At 35.2% G+C, this 16,750-nt stretch overlaps 1 protein-coding gene across 1 annotated transcript in view; it reads left to right on the forward strand.

Moving 5' to 3' along the window:
- LOC149798849 (DNA polymerase alpha catalytic subunit-like) overlaps positions 1–16,750 on the forward strand; it is a 186,045-nt gene that overhangs the window by 33,761 nt on the left and 135,534 nt on the right. The window contains exons 10-12 of the mRNA XM_089957752.1: positions 5,460–5,632; positions 9,229–9,341; positions 12,018–12,134. Of these exons, the coding sequence (XP_089813878.1) occupies positions 5,460–5,632; positions 9,229–9,341; positions 12,018–12,134 (403 nt within the window). The remainder of the gene's footprint in view (positions 1–5,459; positions 5,633–9,228; positions 9,342–12,017; positions 12,135–16,750) is intronic.

The following is a 16,750-nucleotide window of genomic DNA, read 5'->3' on the forward strand; positions in this document are numbered from 1 at the left end:
CTTATGGAAATGACCCATAAGATACAATTTGACCACAAGTCCTATGGAATTGACCCATAAGATACAATTTGACCACAAGTCTTATGGAAATGACCCATAAGATACAATTTGACCACAAGTCCTATGGAATTGACCCATAAGATACAATTTGACCACAAGTCCTATGGAATTGACCCATAAGATACAATTTGACCACAAGTCTTATGGAAATGACCCATAAGATACAATTTGACCACAAGTCCTATGGAATTGACCCATAAGATACAATTTGACCACAAGTCCTATGGAATTGACCCATAAGATACAATTTGACCTCTAGTCCTATGGAATTGACCCATAAGATACAATTTGACCACAAGTCTTTTGGAATTGACCCATAAGATACAATTTGACCACAAGTCTTATGGAATTGACCCATAAGATACAATTTGACCACAAGTCCTATGGAATTGACCCATAAGATACAATTTGACCACAAGTCTTATGGAAATGACCCATAAGATACAATTTGACCACAAGTCCTATGGAATTGACCCATAAGATACAATTTGACCACAAGTCCTATGGAATTGACCCATAAGATACAATTTGACCACAAGTCCTATGGAATTGACCCATAAGATACAATTTGACCACAAGTCCTATGGAATTGACCCATAAGATACAATTTGACCACAAGTCCTAAGGAATTGACCCATAAGATACAATTTGACCACAAGTCCTATGGAATTGACCCATAAGATACAATTTGACCACAAGTCCTATGGAATTGACCCATAAGATACAATTTGACCACAAGTCCTATGGAATTGACCCATAAGATACAATTTGACCACAAGTCCTATGGAATTGACCCATAAGATACAATTTGACCACAAGTCCTATGGAATTGACCGATAAGATACAATTTGACCACAAGTCTTATGGAATTGACCCATAAGATACAATTTGACCACAAGTCCTAAGGAATTGACCCATAAGATACAATTTGACCACAAGTCCTATGGAATTGACCCATAAGATACAATTTGACCACAAGTCCTATGGAATTGACCCATAAGATACAATTTGACCTCTAGTCCTATGGAATTGACCCATAAGATACAATTTGACCACAAGTCTTTTGGAATTGACCCATAAGATACAATTTGACCACAAGTCTTATGGAATTGACCCATAAGATACAATTTGACCACAAGTCCTATGGAATTGACCCATAAGATACAATTTGACCACAAGTCTTATGGAAATGACCCATAAGATACAATTTGACCACAAGTCCTATGGAAATGACCCATAAGATACAATTTGACCACAAGTCCTATGGAATTGACCCATAAGATACAATTTGACCACAAGTCTTATGGAATTGACCCATAAGATACAATTTGACCACAAGTCCTATGGAATTGACCCATAAGATACAATTTGACCACAAGTCCTATGGAATTGACCCATAAGATACAATTTGACCTCTAGTCCTATGGAATTGACCCATAAGATACAATTTGACCACAAGTCTTTTGGAATTGACCCATAAGATACAATTTGACCACAAGTCTTATGGAATTGACCCATAAGATACAATTTGACCACAAGTCCTATGGAATTGACCCATAAGATACAATTTGACCACAAGTCTTATGGAAATGACCCATAAGATACAATTTGACTACAAGTCCTATGGAATTGACCCATAAGATACAATTTGACCACAAGTCTTTTGGAATTGACCCATAAATATGGACTTGGGCAATAAAAGCAAAGATTATAGAAATGTGATTGTTGTGGTAAAATCTGGCTACTGGTTTGTCCTTGTTTGATTCAGATCTGGGTTTCATGTTACATTCAGTGGAGTTGGTCAGTCAAACAATGCAAGACATCGGCCCTGACAGTTACAATGGGGGAGTAGCTGGAGTTTTTACCCACCATGTGCACATTGTAACTAACAATGTCTGTATATTATATTGTAAGACTAAATCCAATTGTTATAATGTAATCATTGAACCTTCCCTCTTCTCAATCCCTCTATCCATTTACCTATAGTTATAAATTCATTTATCACAAGCTGCAGTAAAAGAGCTATACAAGATAGCCCCAACATTCTTGGTAGATTTTGAGTTTCCCAGCTTTATTTTCAATTCTGATCAAGGAAAGGATTATTTATCTTCAGAAAAATTACAAATATATTTTTATTTGATTCTGTCGAATCGATTTTTTTAAAAATTTATAAAAGAAATGTAACTACACCATTTTTTTTTTCATTTAAAAGGCATACAATAAGGATGCCTTCTGATTCATGGTATATAATATTTAACTTTGCACGTGACTCTGTTTATAGAAGTTATTATAAAGTAGTTTTCCATGCAGTTTATACAGAAATAAACACAACTGGGTCTAATCACATGGTTATGTTCTGACCAATGGAAATCTTCCATACATTGATAAACTGATGCAACTGCAGTTATGATGAATATAATGTTTTCTGTTGCTGCATAAGTCTCAAATCACACTTTGAACTTTTTAAATGCATGTTTTCCAACTTGTTAATGGAATTACTATATATACTTGCGTACAAGCCTGTTCGTGTATAAGCCATTCCCCAGACTGAACAGGTATAAACATTAACAAGTGCATGACCCACATATAAGCCGACTTAGAAATCCGAGACATCTCGAGATGCGCGATGTAAGTTCTAAATGCATTTATTTAGGCAAACTTGTATTTAAAAAATTACATGTATACTTATCTCGAGGTTGGCATGCAGGATTATTAAAAAGAAATTTTATCAACTTGTTTGAAAAATAATTTAATTTTCTGTTTTCATATTGTTTCTGCCTCATTTAGATTTGTCTATAATTTGATCGAACGATGACAAGAATTTAGCAGTCGCGAGTTCCTGTAACACTATCTCTCCCTTTGACTCGATTATTATTTGTTTATGCCTAATTGCATTGGACATTTTATATCAGTGCACCGGTAATTACGTTTTTACTTTGCTTTGAAATTGTGAATACCTAAACTCATTAAAATATAATCCCAGAATGACAACACAACAAACAAACAATACGGTTCAATTCAGTGTTTGCATTTAGGCTACTGAACGTATTTACATTATGGCGCTACCACATGTACATTGTAGGTTTGATTACTTGCTGAATTAAGTACATCCTTTGGAGTAGAGTCATGGGCACCATTGCGCTCAACTTTTATGATATCTCCAAAATACAATAATAAAGTTTCGGAAATAATGCTTTGAAAATTATGCTAATGACGTAAAAGCTGAGTTATAGTTTGCTTTGATGTAAATGACCTTACACCATACCTGTCAACTTCATGCTGGGAGGAAATAAAAACTCCTGATTTCATATCTTATGATTTTTGCAGAGAACTCCAGATTATTACATTATGTCTTCGATTTTCATTTCTTCTAAACAAGAAAAGTCTTACATGTTCTGTTTTATCACCTGTGAAATATTGTAGTGACGAAATAATTATTTTAGTATAAAGAATTCTCTTCTTCACTAAATAGAATGTTTAGTTTAAACATTATTCACAGGATTTTTTTTTATCTCTACAATAATACAAAATTAAAAAAATAAACCACAACATTAAAATCGTCCACAATTAATTTCAATCCCAAGAATGATCACAACAGATGCTGTAACTCCATATGCTATAGCTCTATTCCCACAAAAGAAACTTACCCAAGTGAACACCTGTATTATTTGCAGGTACCTAAATTATAAGTAAGCCATATGAATTCCTTTGACCTGAACCATCTTACTGACTTGGCTCTCATAGCACACTGTCACAGTCAACAGAAATGTGGCCATTTCATCTGTTTTTCTTTCTTTCACACAGACTCATATTCACTAATACAAGCACCATCTTTTTGACAACTTAATTTTTTTTCTTGTAATTAGGTTGTTAGCATAATGAGACCATACATTTTTTACTTCAGGCTTGTTAGGTTTTTGAGTATTGTGCATCAGGCATACCTTGTTCAGATTTGAACCCTTTTTTTTTGTATACATTACTCCAAAATTATTATTTCATTTTGTACATAATTTTTCGAAAAAGGAAAACAAATAATAATTTTGTTTTCTTTGAAAAATTAGATGAAATATGGTAGTGGTTTTAAAATATTTTTCAGTTTGCTTAGATTTGTTTTAACCCAGTATCCATGATTTGCATAGATGGCAAGTTTTCTAAAATGTATACGGTCTTCACAATATACTCTTAAGGCAAGGCTTTAAGAAAATGAGCTATCTTATCTAGAATGCAGGAGGAAAACTTTGCACAAGTTAACATACAACTGGTCCAGTTGTGTTTGAAAAATTCAATGTTTATATTTTGACAAATTACTCATTTACATTGATAATGCTCTTAGACCAACCAACTGTAATCTCACCACTGCTGCCAAGTACAATCAGTACCAGAGTGATTCCACTGTGCTTCAGCAGAGGAAAAGAAGCATCCCTGTCCTTGAATCTACTGTTGGCCAGCCAAATTGTATTACCCTATCCCATAGCTGTTGTAAAGGACAGATTTAAATATCTAAAAGTCAAAGTTTTCAGGGTTAACATTTCTCCAAGTACCACTTATGGTTTTTGAAACTCACTCAGCCAGTATTTATTTATCAGAGGTTTTGGCAGTCTGAGAAAAATTTCATATCAGTCATCAGTTTCTGCCAACTGATGGTTAAAAATTTGTTTATTATGTCAGGATGATGTTTTGCCAATATGGGGGCAATTTTTTCAAGTAGTCTGAAGTTTGAAACAGCAGGAATGGTTTCCTCAAAACTCGTAACAGAAATCAAATTGATTAATTGGTCATTTTATTGACAGCAACCAATGCTCAACCAAATTGATTAATTGGTCATTTTAATGATAGCTACCAATGCTCAACCAAATTGATCAGTTGGTCATTTTATTGACAGTGATCAATGCTCAACCAAATTAATTAATTGGTCATTTTATTGACAGTGACCAATGCTCAACCAAATTGATTAATTGGTCATTTTATTGACAATGACCAATGCTCAACCAAATTGATTACTTGGTCATTTTATTGACAGTGACCAATGCTCAACCAAATTGATTAATTGGTCATTTTATTGACAGCGACCAATGCTCAACCAAATTGATTACTTGGTCATTTTATTGACAGCGACCAATGCTCAACCAAATTAATTAATCAGAAAAGCGTTATTTGGCAGCACCAAAATTTGTTCAACATATTTGCTATAGTAGTCATTGTATACAAATGAGGTCAGTTGTCATTAAAAGTCATTATTCAGTGCCTTCTGATGTTTGATAAAATCACTTGTGTTTTGGGGGAATTTATTTGTTCATTTATATCAACAATATTTATAGTGAAAGAAAAGTGTATTAAATTTTTTTTTAATAGGGTTGCATTTACTTTTAAAAAAAAACTTTTCTTTGCATGATTTTCAGTCCTGAAGAGACTGTCATCTCTGAATGGGGTGGTTTTAAGAACAGCCAATCAGACGCCAGCACAGATGTCCAGGTGGATTCCTCCCAGATTCCATTAGTCAGTACTGAGGAGGGGGAACAGGTGCTGAGATTCTTTTGGCTGGATGCTTATGAGGATCAGTACACTTCTCCAGGTAAGGCTTCATTCATTCATACCTTTATGACATTTTGTAGAATGTTGGGATTCATTTGCCTCTACAGTTTTTAGATCTCTTGTCAAGTTCAGTAGTCATTATGCTTGGCCTAATAAGTAATTTTTTAAGAAACTTGAGTAGCATGTAACTGCTTGATTTGTATAATGCGACCAATGCTTGATTTGTATAATGCGACCAATGCACAACCAAATTGATTAATTGGTCATTTTATTGACAGTGACCAATGCTCAACCAAATTGATTAATTGGTCATTTTATTGACAGCGACCAATGCTCAACCAAATTAATTAATCAGAAAAGCGTCATTATACTTGGCCTAATAAGTATTTTTTTAAGAAACTTGAGTAGCATGTAACTGCTTGATTTGTATAAAATTCAGTTTTGATAATTGTTGGTCCATGTTTTAAATATATCATAGCCTTCCCTGCCTGGATTGTGCTTGTTTTTGGAATGTAATCTTTGGAATGCGCTTTTTTTATTCCGCCACAGCAATAACAAGAGGGGGAATACTGTTTTGCACCTATCCCCACAACCATCCTGAATCCATTGTAGTGAAAAAGCTCTTTAATTTGGAGCCATACATTTTTTATACTTTATCATAAATAGTACAAGTGAGTAAAGGACTGTAATGAATAAGGTCTGTTTTCTGCGGCCCTCCAATATTCTTCATATAATGTATTAGGTGATTTGATAAATTTCTGACACAAGTTTTGTGTTTATATGCTGGTTGCCATGGAAACATCAGGGAAGATGTAAATATTTCTTCTTTTCAATTTGTTTCTGATTGACATTGGGTGTCCATAAAACATTCACAAAATTAAATCTGACATCTTGTATGTTTATAATTTTTCTAGTGTAAAAGATCAATTGAAGTCCACAGTATTATTTTATAATTATTATTTAGTTTTGGGACAGTGCAGACTTCCATTCCACCCCCTCCGCACATAAACACACGCACACTGTGCCTTGTTTCTTTTATCTTCGAAATGAATGCCACTGTTTTTATATTAAAATCATCCTGGGCCAGGATATCCAAAAAACTTTTTTAAACCCTCTTAACACGGTATATTTCTTGGTATATTTATGCAATTCCAGATGTAATAATTGAAATATTTGTTGTTACTACACATTTGTAATGTTAATTTACATGAGTAAATAATGAAAAAACTTAAGAATATCAAATGTGGCTGCCATTACTAGACATAAAAAAACAACTATTAACAAACTTCTGTTCAAAATTGACTGAACAGAATTTGACAAGGCTTCCTGACGTGATTTAAATTCATTCCTGTGATGCTGTTGAACCATCAAATATTGTCATGCTTAATTAAAATAGGAAAGTCGTTTTACGAATTCTTCCAGGAATCCACTTTGCAGCTCATTTGCTGTCAAGTATTGCAGTTGTTACTAAATATAGATAAACCTAAAAGGGTCTTTAAAAAAGCCACTGATCAGAATTTGACCAAATTTTACAAAAAAGAATCCTGTGCAAAGGTCTTTTTTTCTTCCGATGACGCTGATCTACCATCAATTATGGCTGCTATTACTAAAAACTGAAAATCTTTCAGTGGCTTTTCTTTCAGAAATCTTTAAGTTATTATTGGACGCCATCAAATATGGCCATCATTACTGAAGATAGAAAAATCTAGAAATGAATTTCTTTAAAAATTGCTAAACAGCAGTTTAGAAGCTGTTTCAAAAAAACAACTTTAAATGACATCTCAAAATCCATTCAACAGAATTGTACCAAATTTGACAAAATGCATCCTGGCATGAAGGTATTTCACATCATTCAAATCATGCCAATCTTGCATCAGATATGGTCATTATGACCAGAAATAGAAAAATCTTTAAACACCTTTACGAAAGTGTTCAGCAAAATTTTACCAAATTTGACTGAAAGTATCTTGGCATGGAGAAAGATTTCAATCGGCAATCAAATATGGCTGCTAATAAAAAGAAAAAAATCTTAAGGACAAACAGTTATGCAACTTTATTGCATAAAAACTGCTCAACAAACTTAAAGAAATTAGCCAGGTCCCCATTTTTTGGACAGTAACTCTTTCATTTTGCTATTAGGCAAATAGCTTGGTGAGCAATCTTGGTAAATTTGGGCTTCTTGTACCAATGTTTATTCGTTTATGAACATTTATGACTGACATTTTTTTAACAGTATCTTGTTAGCATAATTAAGTAAAAATCACTTGAAATAAACCAGTGAAATGGCTATGTAGATAACATGGTTAGATTTATCATATGATCACATTAACAATAGGAAAAAAGTTCTGCTTTCACTTTAATCAGCAGTTGGTGAAAAAATCCACCACTGTAGAGGCTGTTGTAGAAACGTAATTTAGTGTTTTAAAAAAAATCATTTCATGTCATTCTAGCAATTTTACATTTGTGCTAAATCTTTAAATGTTTTAGACTTCAATAATTTTAGCTCTGCTTGTCAAAAACAAAAAGAGCATATGTGATGTCTTTTATGTTTGTCCGTAAGCACAAGTTATTGCTACTCCTAAACTACTTGGAGGATTTCCATGAAACTTGACACACATATATCCCATGGTTCTAAATGAAATGGTGCCACATGGGCATCCAATATGGCCATCACTGCAATTATTTTGAAAATCTTTCTATTGTTATGGATGGCCATATCAACATGTAGTTTTTACAAAAAGACTTTTTATGATGTCTGGTTGGTCCTAAATGACAGTGGTGTGCATATAATATCCAATATGGCAGACATCATGAAAATCTTGTTATTGTTACTCCTCCAAAATGGAAAGTGTTATCATCATGGAGTTTCACCAGATTTGCTATGATGTCTTATTTGTCCCAGATTAAAATATGCTGATTAGATCTTGAAAATCTTGATTTGCTACTCCTTAAAGGAAAAGTCCTTGTGACATAGTTTTTTCATCAGAAGAGTTTTTATGAGAGTCTACTTGGTCCTGGGTGAAAGTTATGCTGATCTACCCTCAGTGTGGTCACCATTGTAGCCATCTTGAAAATAATATCTGTATTGTTCTAAAATGGCTTGCGATATCAACATGGGGTTTTCACCATTAGAAATCTTATCTTACCTAATTGATCCTAAATGAAAATGGTGTCGTTCGGACATCCAGTAGGGCTGCCATGACAGCTGTCTCAGAAATCTTGTGGTGTCTAACCCCTCCTCCCCCTTGAATTGTCATATTGAATTCAGTTTTGCATGAAAAGACATCTAATATGCTTCCTTTATCCTAAATGAACGTGGTGACAGCCATTATATCATCAGAGCAGCTCATTTAAAAATCTTGATATTGTTGAAAAATATATGAGATGGTTTCAATGCTTTGCAGTTAAAAGGAAGAAATGATTTTATCTTGAATTCCTGGAAAGCCTTTTACCCAGTAGATTATTAGTCGCTTTGGGGGACTTCTGTTTTCCTCAGGTCCAAATGTATGCAGTGCACTGGTTGGGTAGAAAATTAGTGCTCAAAGCAACAATGTTTGCAAACATTCTGAAATATTAGTCAGTTTTCATTCTTATGTGAGGTAAAAATGACTTTCTGTGTATTATCCTTTTTCTCAGGTGTGGTTTACTTGTTTGGTAAGGTGTGGATAGAATCAGCCAAGGCCTTTGTCAGTTGTTGTGTAACGGTCAAGAATATTGAGAGGAGAGTGTTCCTGCTTCCCAGACCAACGGTATGTATACGTCTGGAAATTTATATGCTTGTGCTACATGCATTTCAGAACCAATAAAATTCTTGTTCCATTGAATCTTTTATCGATAAAAAAATAATTATTTTTAGGACTTACAATCATGCTCTGTGATGGTATATAATATTCCATGCATAAGAAGTGCATAGTACATCCTTCTAGCATTATTGTGTCTGAGTCATTGAATTTTGTTGAAGGATGTTTCAGAGCTGCTGCAGATTGTGAAAAAATGTCCTTATATGCACCCTTGGAAAATGGTGATACATGAGAACTCCCACAAATTAGCTCAAAGCTGTGCATGTAAAAATGCAGTTAGCACAATATAGAATTTTTATTCAGCTGTGGAGATAAATTGTATAAATAAGAACTCCAAAAGAATTAAAAAGTAAGATTACTTATATGATGAAAACATCTGTCCATTCCAGAGTATGCAGATGCAGACTAATACAAAAGGGTGCTTGCAAATCCCACTAATTATTGTTAACAGAAAAATATGCTTACTAGATGGGTTCTGGATTTTATTCCCTTTCCCCACATTTGCACATGTACGAACTTTGAACCCTTTCTGGAAGGTGAGACTCTAGTCGGGCTTGACTAGAGAGAAAATTACTGATTCTTTTTTACATAAAGTCAGTACTGTCTTCAATGTGCAAAATGAATGGCAGAATGAAGGAAGTGGAGTTCTTGCCAGTCAAACAAAATAATTCAAAAATGATGTTAGATGCCAAGTAATACGACACATTAAATAAGAAACCAAAATTGGATGCAAACTTTCAAAAATCTTGGTTCTCATAGGGCCCATGGTTACAACACAACCCCAAAAGGTATGTTCTATAATACTGCACAGTTTGTGGGAAAAATAACCCTTTTATGCTAGAAATCAGCATTTGAATGTAGGGATGTCAGCTCTTTGATGACATGCCATGTCCAGACCTGCCAACCCTTACAATTTTGCCACAAGTCTTACAAAAATTTCCCTTAATCTATGGACTTAATGGCAAAAAAGCAAAACCTACTGAAAAATGATCATTGCCGAAAACTACGGAACTTTTTTCATCCGTGTTTGATTTGGATCCAGGTTTCATATTAAAATTAGTGAATTAGTCAGGGAACCAGACTAACTTTACAGCAGCACATCGGACCCTATAAACTGCACCTGTTTGTTCATGTGAAGCATCTGCATGATCAAATTGTTGATTATGTAAAAAAAAAAATTAAAATGACATCCAGCAAGCAATGCATATTTAAGATAAAAGGGAAAATAAGCCTCTTGAAAAGTGTTAATAATCAACACAGAAGAATAAAAGAGAATATTCAGACTCTTGTGTCGAAAAGCTGTAAGGGACACAATTACGTTTATTGGACATCACATGCCAATTTGAGTATGACTTGTGTCAGGAGATTTGAAATGGAAAAAGAATTTCCAAGAATTTCATCAGATTGTGAGATAGCAACAAGCCATTGAGCTGCATAGGGTTTGTAACTAGAGATTGTGCAACTGTCCTAGTTGTAAAGTTTCTGCTTACTTGACAAACTTTTCAGTTGAACATAATGTTTATCGTTGATGCATCAAACTTTTGATTATGTTTTCCAGCTTTACAACAGCAGTCATTGATATTTTGTCACACTTTACTGAAAACTGGTCAATCTTATGGAAACAAATCAACTACCTTACTGGGATGGACTCACCAGGGTTGGTAGGTCTGGAATTATGGTTGATTGTGTTGGTCCCTTACCTAAGACCAAGTCAGGTAACCAGTACCTGTTGACCATTATGTGTACGTCAACAAGGTTTCCAGAGTAAATTCCTCTGAGGAATATTACAACTTTGATAAAAAATTTTTACTCAATTTGGCCTTCCCAAGTTTGTCCAATTGGGTCATGGGTCACCTTTTAGGTCTGGAACTTTACAGTCTATTATGCTTGAATTGGGCATTCAGCAATTCAAGTCAAAAGTGAAATTATGGTTTGACAGAACTACAATGGAGAGAACTTTTGAGTCTGGTAATAGAGTTCTGTCTCTCTTGCTCATTCTTCAAAATTTTCTTCAGATTAGATATTATGGCCCTTACAAAGTTAAGAAGAAAATGAATGAATGAAATATTTTTAGAAGCTACATTACAAATCCAAATCACATTTTGAGTATTTGTAGAGGTTAAATCATGAAATCAAATACCTACTAAAATGCAAATTTTTACAGGCAAAACCACGAATTTAGGTACCCACAAAAATGCCTTTTTAAAAACAAAACCACCAGAATTGAGCCCACCGAAAATAAATGATACTACAATACTTAGAAAGATTTAAGTGGGCTGAAGACATCCAGCATAAGGTGGTGTTGGCTTCTTATGTTTATGATGGTGATGTCATAAATCTTGTGTTCAAGCGTTCAGCTGAAATCAGTTGACCCTTGGGTGTCGCTGGTTTCTCAGTTCAAGGGAGAAATTGCATGGCTCGTAATGTGATGATATGTCGATATTATCTAGTTTTAATCGAATCTAAGAATATTTAGGACCAGGATCTTTCAAGATTCAGTATTATTCATGTGATTTAGCATATAGCGCTTTATGCATGTAATATTGGGGGTGGAGTTTGGCTTTATTCCATTTGAGTAAAGGTATGTGTACGTTGTTCATTTGTTACCTTGTATAATATTTACAGCGGTTCAGTCTGAAAGGAAACACAGATACTGGATTTGAAGTGACCATAGTCGATGTCTATCAAGAATTCAATGACAAGGTTGTAGACAAATACAAGATCAACTCTTTCAAATCAAGGGTAAGCTTTATCACTGCACTAAAGTACACTGTTACTTACTGCTACACTACACTACACTAATCAGATATATATATTTATCCATATGGATATAACACATTTACATGGACCACCCTATCAGGCAACGGATCACAGTAATCATCAGGTGACATTCAGCAATTATCTGTCATTGCATGTTTGGGCACAGAGCATTGGGTAATGGATACTAGCAAATGTGTCTGGTGACCATTATAGAATCTCAGTCACAAGTCGCTGTGTACTGGGCACTAGGTCAACTGATAACGGACATTGTATATTGGACACTTATAACTGGATGATGTTGCAAGTGTCATCCACCTATATTCTTTCACCAAACATTGGGCAGTTGGCACTGGGCATGGGGTTGATAACCCTCTATCTCACTTTCTCTATTCAACGCCTAATGAGTACAGACTTGGAATTTTGAGGACTGATCTGGAGTAATGGGTCCGCTACATGCCCCTGCCTTTTTGGTGTTCCCACTTGACCCCTTCAGAACTTGGTCACTCCCACAACCCAGTGGTGAGTCAGCCACTGCTTCTGAACCTACTACTATGGATGACTTAACCATAACTCCATGGAGCAGCACACAGGGTATGGCCTAGAACTTCCTGTCTCATTATTGAAGGAAAGAAAGTTGAAGTGCCATTCATCGCTTGGATACAGAGATGGAATTGCCAATCCCTTCATTCAGTGAGATCAACAGGTTAGTCCCATCTTTCATGTGAATAGAGACAAACTTGGGTCAGATACTTCCCTTCTCACTGAAGAGACATAAACAAACTTGTCCGACCTGAACTATTTATTTTTGCTGACACATCCTGTAGAACTCGCCATGCTGATGGAGGTAAGAAGTCTGAACCACCTACTACCTCCATATTTGTTTCCATTTCCTTCATGATTGCTGGAAGCTAGGATCTTCTTGGTTTTCATGCAGAACTCTATATAAAAGGCAGACTACTTTAAAGGTTTATGAAGCCAAGTGGAATATTTTCTGTAATTGGTATAGTGGGAAATTCATCCTATCTGCTCCCCTTAACCTGCAGTGGTCAAATGTCTTCCTTTTCTCATGTAGAGAAAATGTTGAACAGTATTGGCCATTAAATCTTTACCTACCATCTAAACATTACCAGCCACATCTGTGTGCTGCCAGTAGCACTTGTTTGCTCTGTATGTGCTTTATCTAGCGCTACTACAAATTGCAGTTTACATTTTTCTGATTATCGTACACCATGAGAGGACAGCTTATTTGACATTATAATATGTTTATAGCATGATAGGCTAAATTTAGACACAAGTTTGTTGTTAAGCTGTATGTGAGGCTCAAACTTGGGACAAATCACAAAATGTAAAAATCATATGCTCATAACAGGAGGATTGACCATGTGGGCAGTTACTTCGTATAATGAATATGTTATATGATCAAGAAACATATTTTAGCTGTATATTTGCCAAATTTCAGATGTGTCTCAATGTTTTTACCCTTAAATCATTTTTTGTTTGTACCCCTTATTTCAAGCCTTCCACCATACTAAAGGAAGAATAATAAACACCAAACTTCATTACTAAACATTTTTAAAAATTACTAAAAGAACCAAAATTAGTGACATAGACAAGAAAATACAAACATTCTTTCATTAGTTATATGAGCACTCGTAGTTAAACATCAGTTTTTTAAAAATGCTGGCAATTTCTCTTGTCCTGCATAGAGTTTCAATAGCTGAGCTGAATGTCCCTTTTCTTAAGGGGCACAGATCAAACCGATGACATCCAGTACTGACCTCGACAAGATACAGGTGGCCAGGAGAGATTTCTTGGGAAGGATCGCTTCATCAGGCTTACAAACAAATCACAATGTACCTCGGAGCACTCAATAAAACTTCCAATATACCATTCTTTATATACACATGCAGTGTCCTTTTCAGGTTGCAAATTATCATAATCACTGTTGTCTGCTTAAAGTTATCCTGGTAAAATCACAGTCTGCTGAGATCCTCTTCGTCTTCAAATCCACTGAAAAGTTTGGAATAAAGCAATGATGAGAACAGTTGGTGACAAAATGTGATCTAGTTTCTTGCCAGATGACTTGGGTAACTAGGCACTTCACTGTATCACCATTGATATCATTGCAGGGGCTCTTGCCAGACTTGTAACCAGGCACTTCACTGTACCACTTATGTTATCATGCATTCTTTCCAGGCTTGTAGGAACTAGGAATTTACTATACCAGTGATGGCCTTGCACAGCATCTTAGACGATGAAGCTGTATTTTTCAGCAAGAATCCAAGATTTTCCTTCTGTTTGCTGATCTAGCTGGACTGAGCATAGGCAGTAAAATGGTGCTGACAGAGACCATTGTATATATCTGTGGTTCTCTGTATTAACTCCAGGACAGAAATTGTTCGACATTAAAATAAAATTGGTCCTGTCAGAATGAACCCACTGTTTGTGTACAGTTACACTATCACAGCCAGAATCATGTGAAGTGAATACATCTGATAAATAATCATAACAGCAATTTTCCCTGGGCATGATCCACAAAGATGGAGCATACAAGTTGTGGTCATCTGTACTACAAAGAACATTTGCCAGAATGTCTTTGTAGACATTATTTCCAGGAATACCATCTGTTAGAAGTTTAACGTTTGATGATGTTCACTTACACAGGCTGCATGGACTGGAATACACCATTTGGGTCTAAATTCAAACATTTCTTGAGAATTTAACCTAATCTTGTGGGGTGTACTCAGGGTAAAGTTCCTTGAGGTTGGTTAGTAGCAGACACTTATGTTGATACTCTTTAAAATCATTTACCCTGATGGTTACACAAGACGCATGGGAATAGTCATCAGACTGGTACAAATCCACAACTCTGTCAAGTACTCCCTGGGAAATGCTTCTCCCTTGATTGGTATCAGGATCAGCCACGATACCCTATTCGATCTTTACCTGCCAGGCTCTCTTTACCATATTTCCCAGCTTTATGGTGTTAAAGTCATCAAACTAATCTCTTCTCGTCTGGTGGCAGTTTTTATTTTCTCTTGTAAAAGAGCAATCAGCCTATCCAGATCACTGTCAGGATCTCACTCATTGACTTTAGACTCCAGGGCAGTCAATTCCAAGTCCAGATCACTGTCAGGATCTCACTCATCGACTTTAGACTCAGGGCAGTCATTTCCAAGTCCAGATCACTGTCAGGGTCTCACTCATTAACTTTAGACTCCAGGGTAGTCATTTCCAAGTCCAGGGCATGATTTGGCCTTTGCAGCTGTCTTGGCTGCTTCACCTTCCTTCTGCTGTATGATAATATATCACACTGAGTAACATGTGTATTGAAAGGTGCACAATCAAGAGACGAGGCAGTTTTGCTAGAGTCAGCTGTGGTTTCCACAGGTTAATATTCTTATTAGGCATTTCTCTCTCAGAATGACAATCTCTTTTATTTTCATTTCTTTTACAACATTAAATTCACAGCTTTTGACCAGGCTTTGCTGCTGTGTTTTGTTGTCTAATTAACCACACTTAATAATTCAAAGTCAAAAGAATGTTTACTTGAAACATTTATTTCAAGTAGGATATTTGATAATCTTGCTCTGCAAACATTTACAATAATGAGAAATTATGTCTCAGATTCATTGGCAAATTGCTGGAGATAATACATGCATTCAGAAATATTGATGACATTCGGAAAATTATATGGGCAATTAAGTCATCACATGGGCAATTAAGTCATCATATGGGCAGTTAAGTCATTATATGGGCAGTTAAGTCATCGTATGTGCAATCAAGTCGTTGTATGGGCAATTAAGTCATCGTATGGGCAGTTAAGTCATCATATGGGCAATTAAGTCATCATATTGTTCTGCATAAAATTTTGAACAAAACCATCAATGTATTAGACTTACCTAGAACTGTGTAATTGTACTCCTATCTACAAATATTCAAAATTTGTGATGGACTTATTGTACACAGAAAATGGATCCAAGATATATTTCTGTAAGTTTTCATGATGTGTTAAAAACACCTCATGCTGGAGGCACACTTGCTGTCATTTTGAAAACCCTTCATTGTAAACCAATGAATTTACAAGTGAAAACATTATGATTCCCTCCTCAATTCAGTAAGCCATGACTTAAAAAGTACAACTGAGATTTTTAGATAAAATTTTGCATGCAGCATTTGTTTATGTAGATATATACACCTGAAACAGTTTCATGGAAATCTGAGATAGTTATCCAAGGTTTTTGGAAATTTGGTATGGAATGACCCCAAGTTTAAACATGATACAAGCTATTGCATTTGTCACTCTCTGACATTTATACGTTGCACTGCATAAATCCATTGATAATACAGTATTAAAATATGTATGACATTTCCATGAATTACCTACCCAGTGATTATCACCCAAGTTTATTGGTATTTGTAAGATGTTTGAATAAAAGATGGCCTCTCCCATTTTATTTGATTGTCTCTACAAAATGGTCTTCTCAGACTAACTGAGTTGGAGAACTCAGATATTTGAGAACTTCACTCTCTATCTCTGGTACAGAATTTAAAGGAGATAGAACCATTGAAAGGATTATTCTGACAAGGGCCGATGA

This window comes from Sinohyriopsis cumingii, chromosome 5 (assembly GCF_028554795.1).
Source record: "Sinohyriopsis cumingii isolate HCF-2022 chromosome 5, ASM2855479v2, whole genome shotgun sequence".
In the NCBI taxonomy this organism is placed as follows: Eukaryota; Metazoa; Mollusca; class Bivalvia; order Unionida; family Unionidae; genus Sinohyriopsis; species Sinohyriopsis cumingii.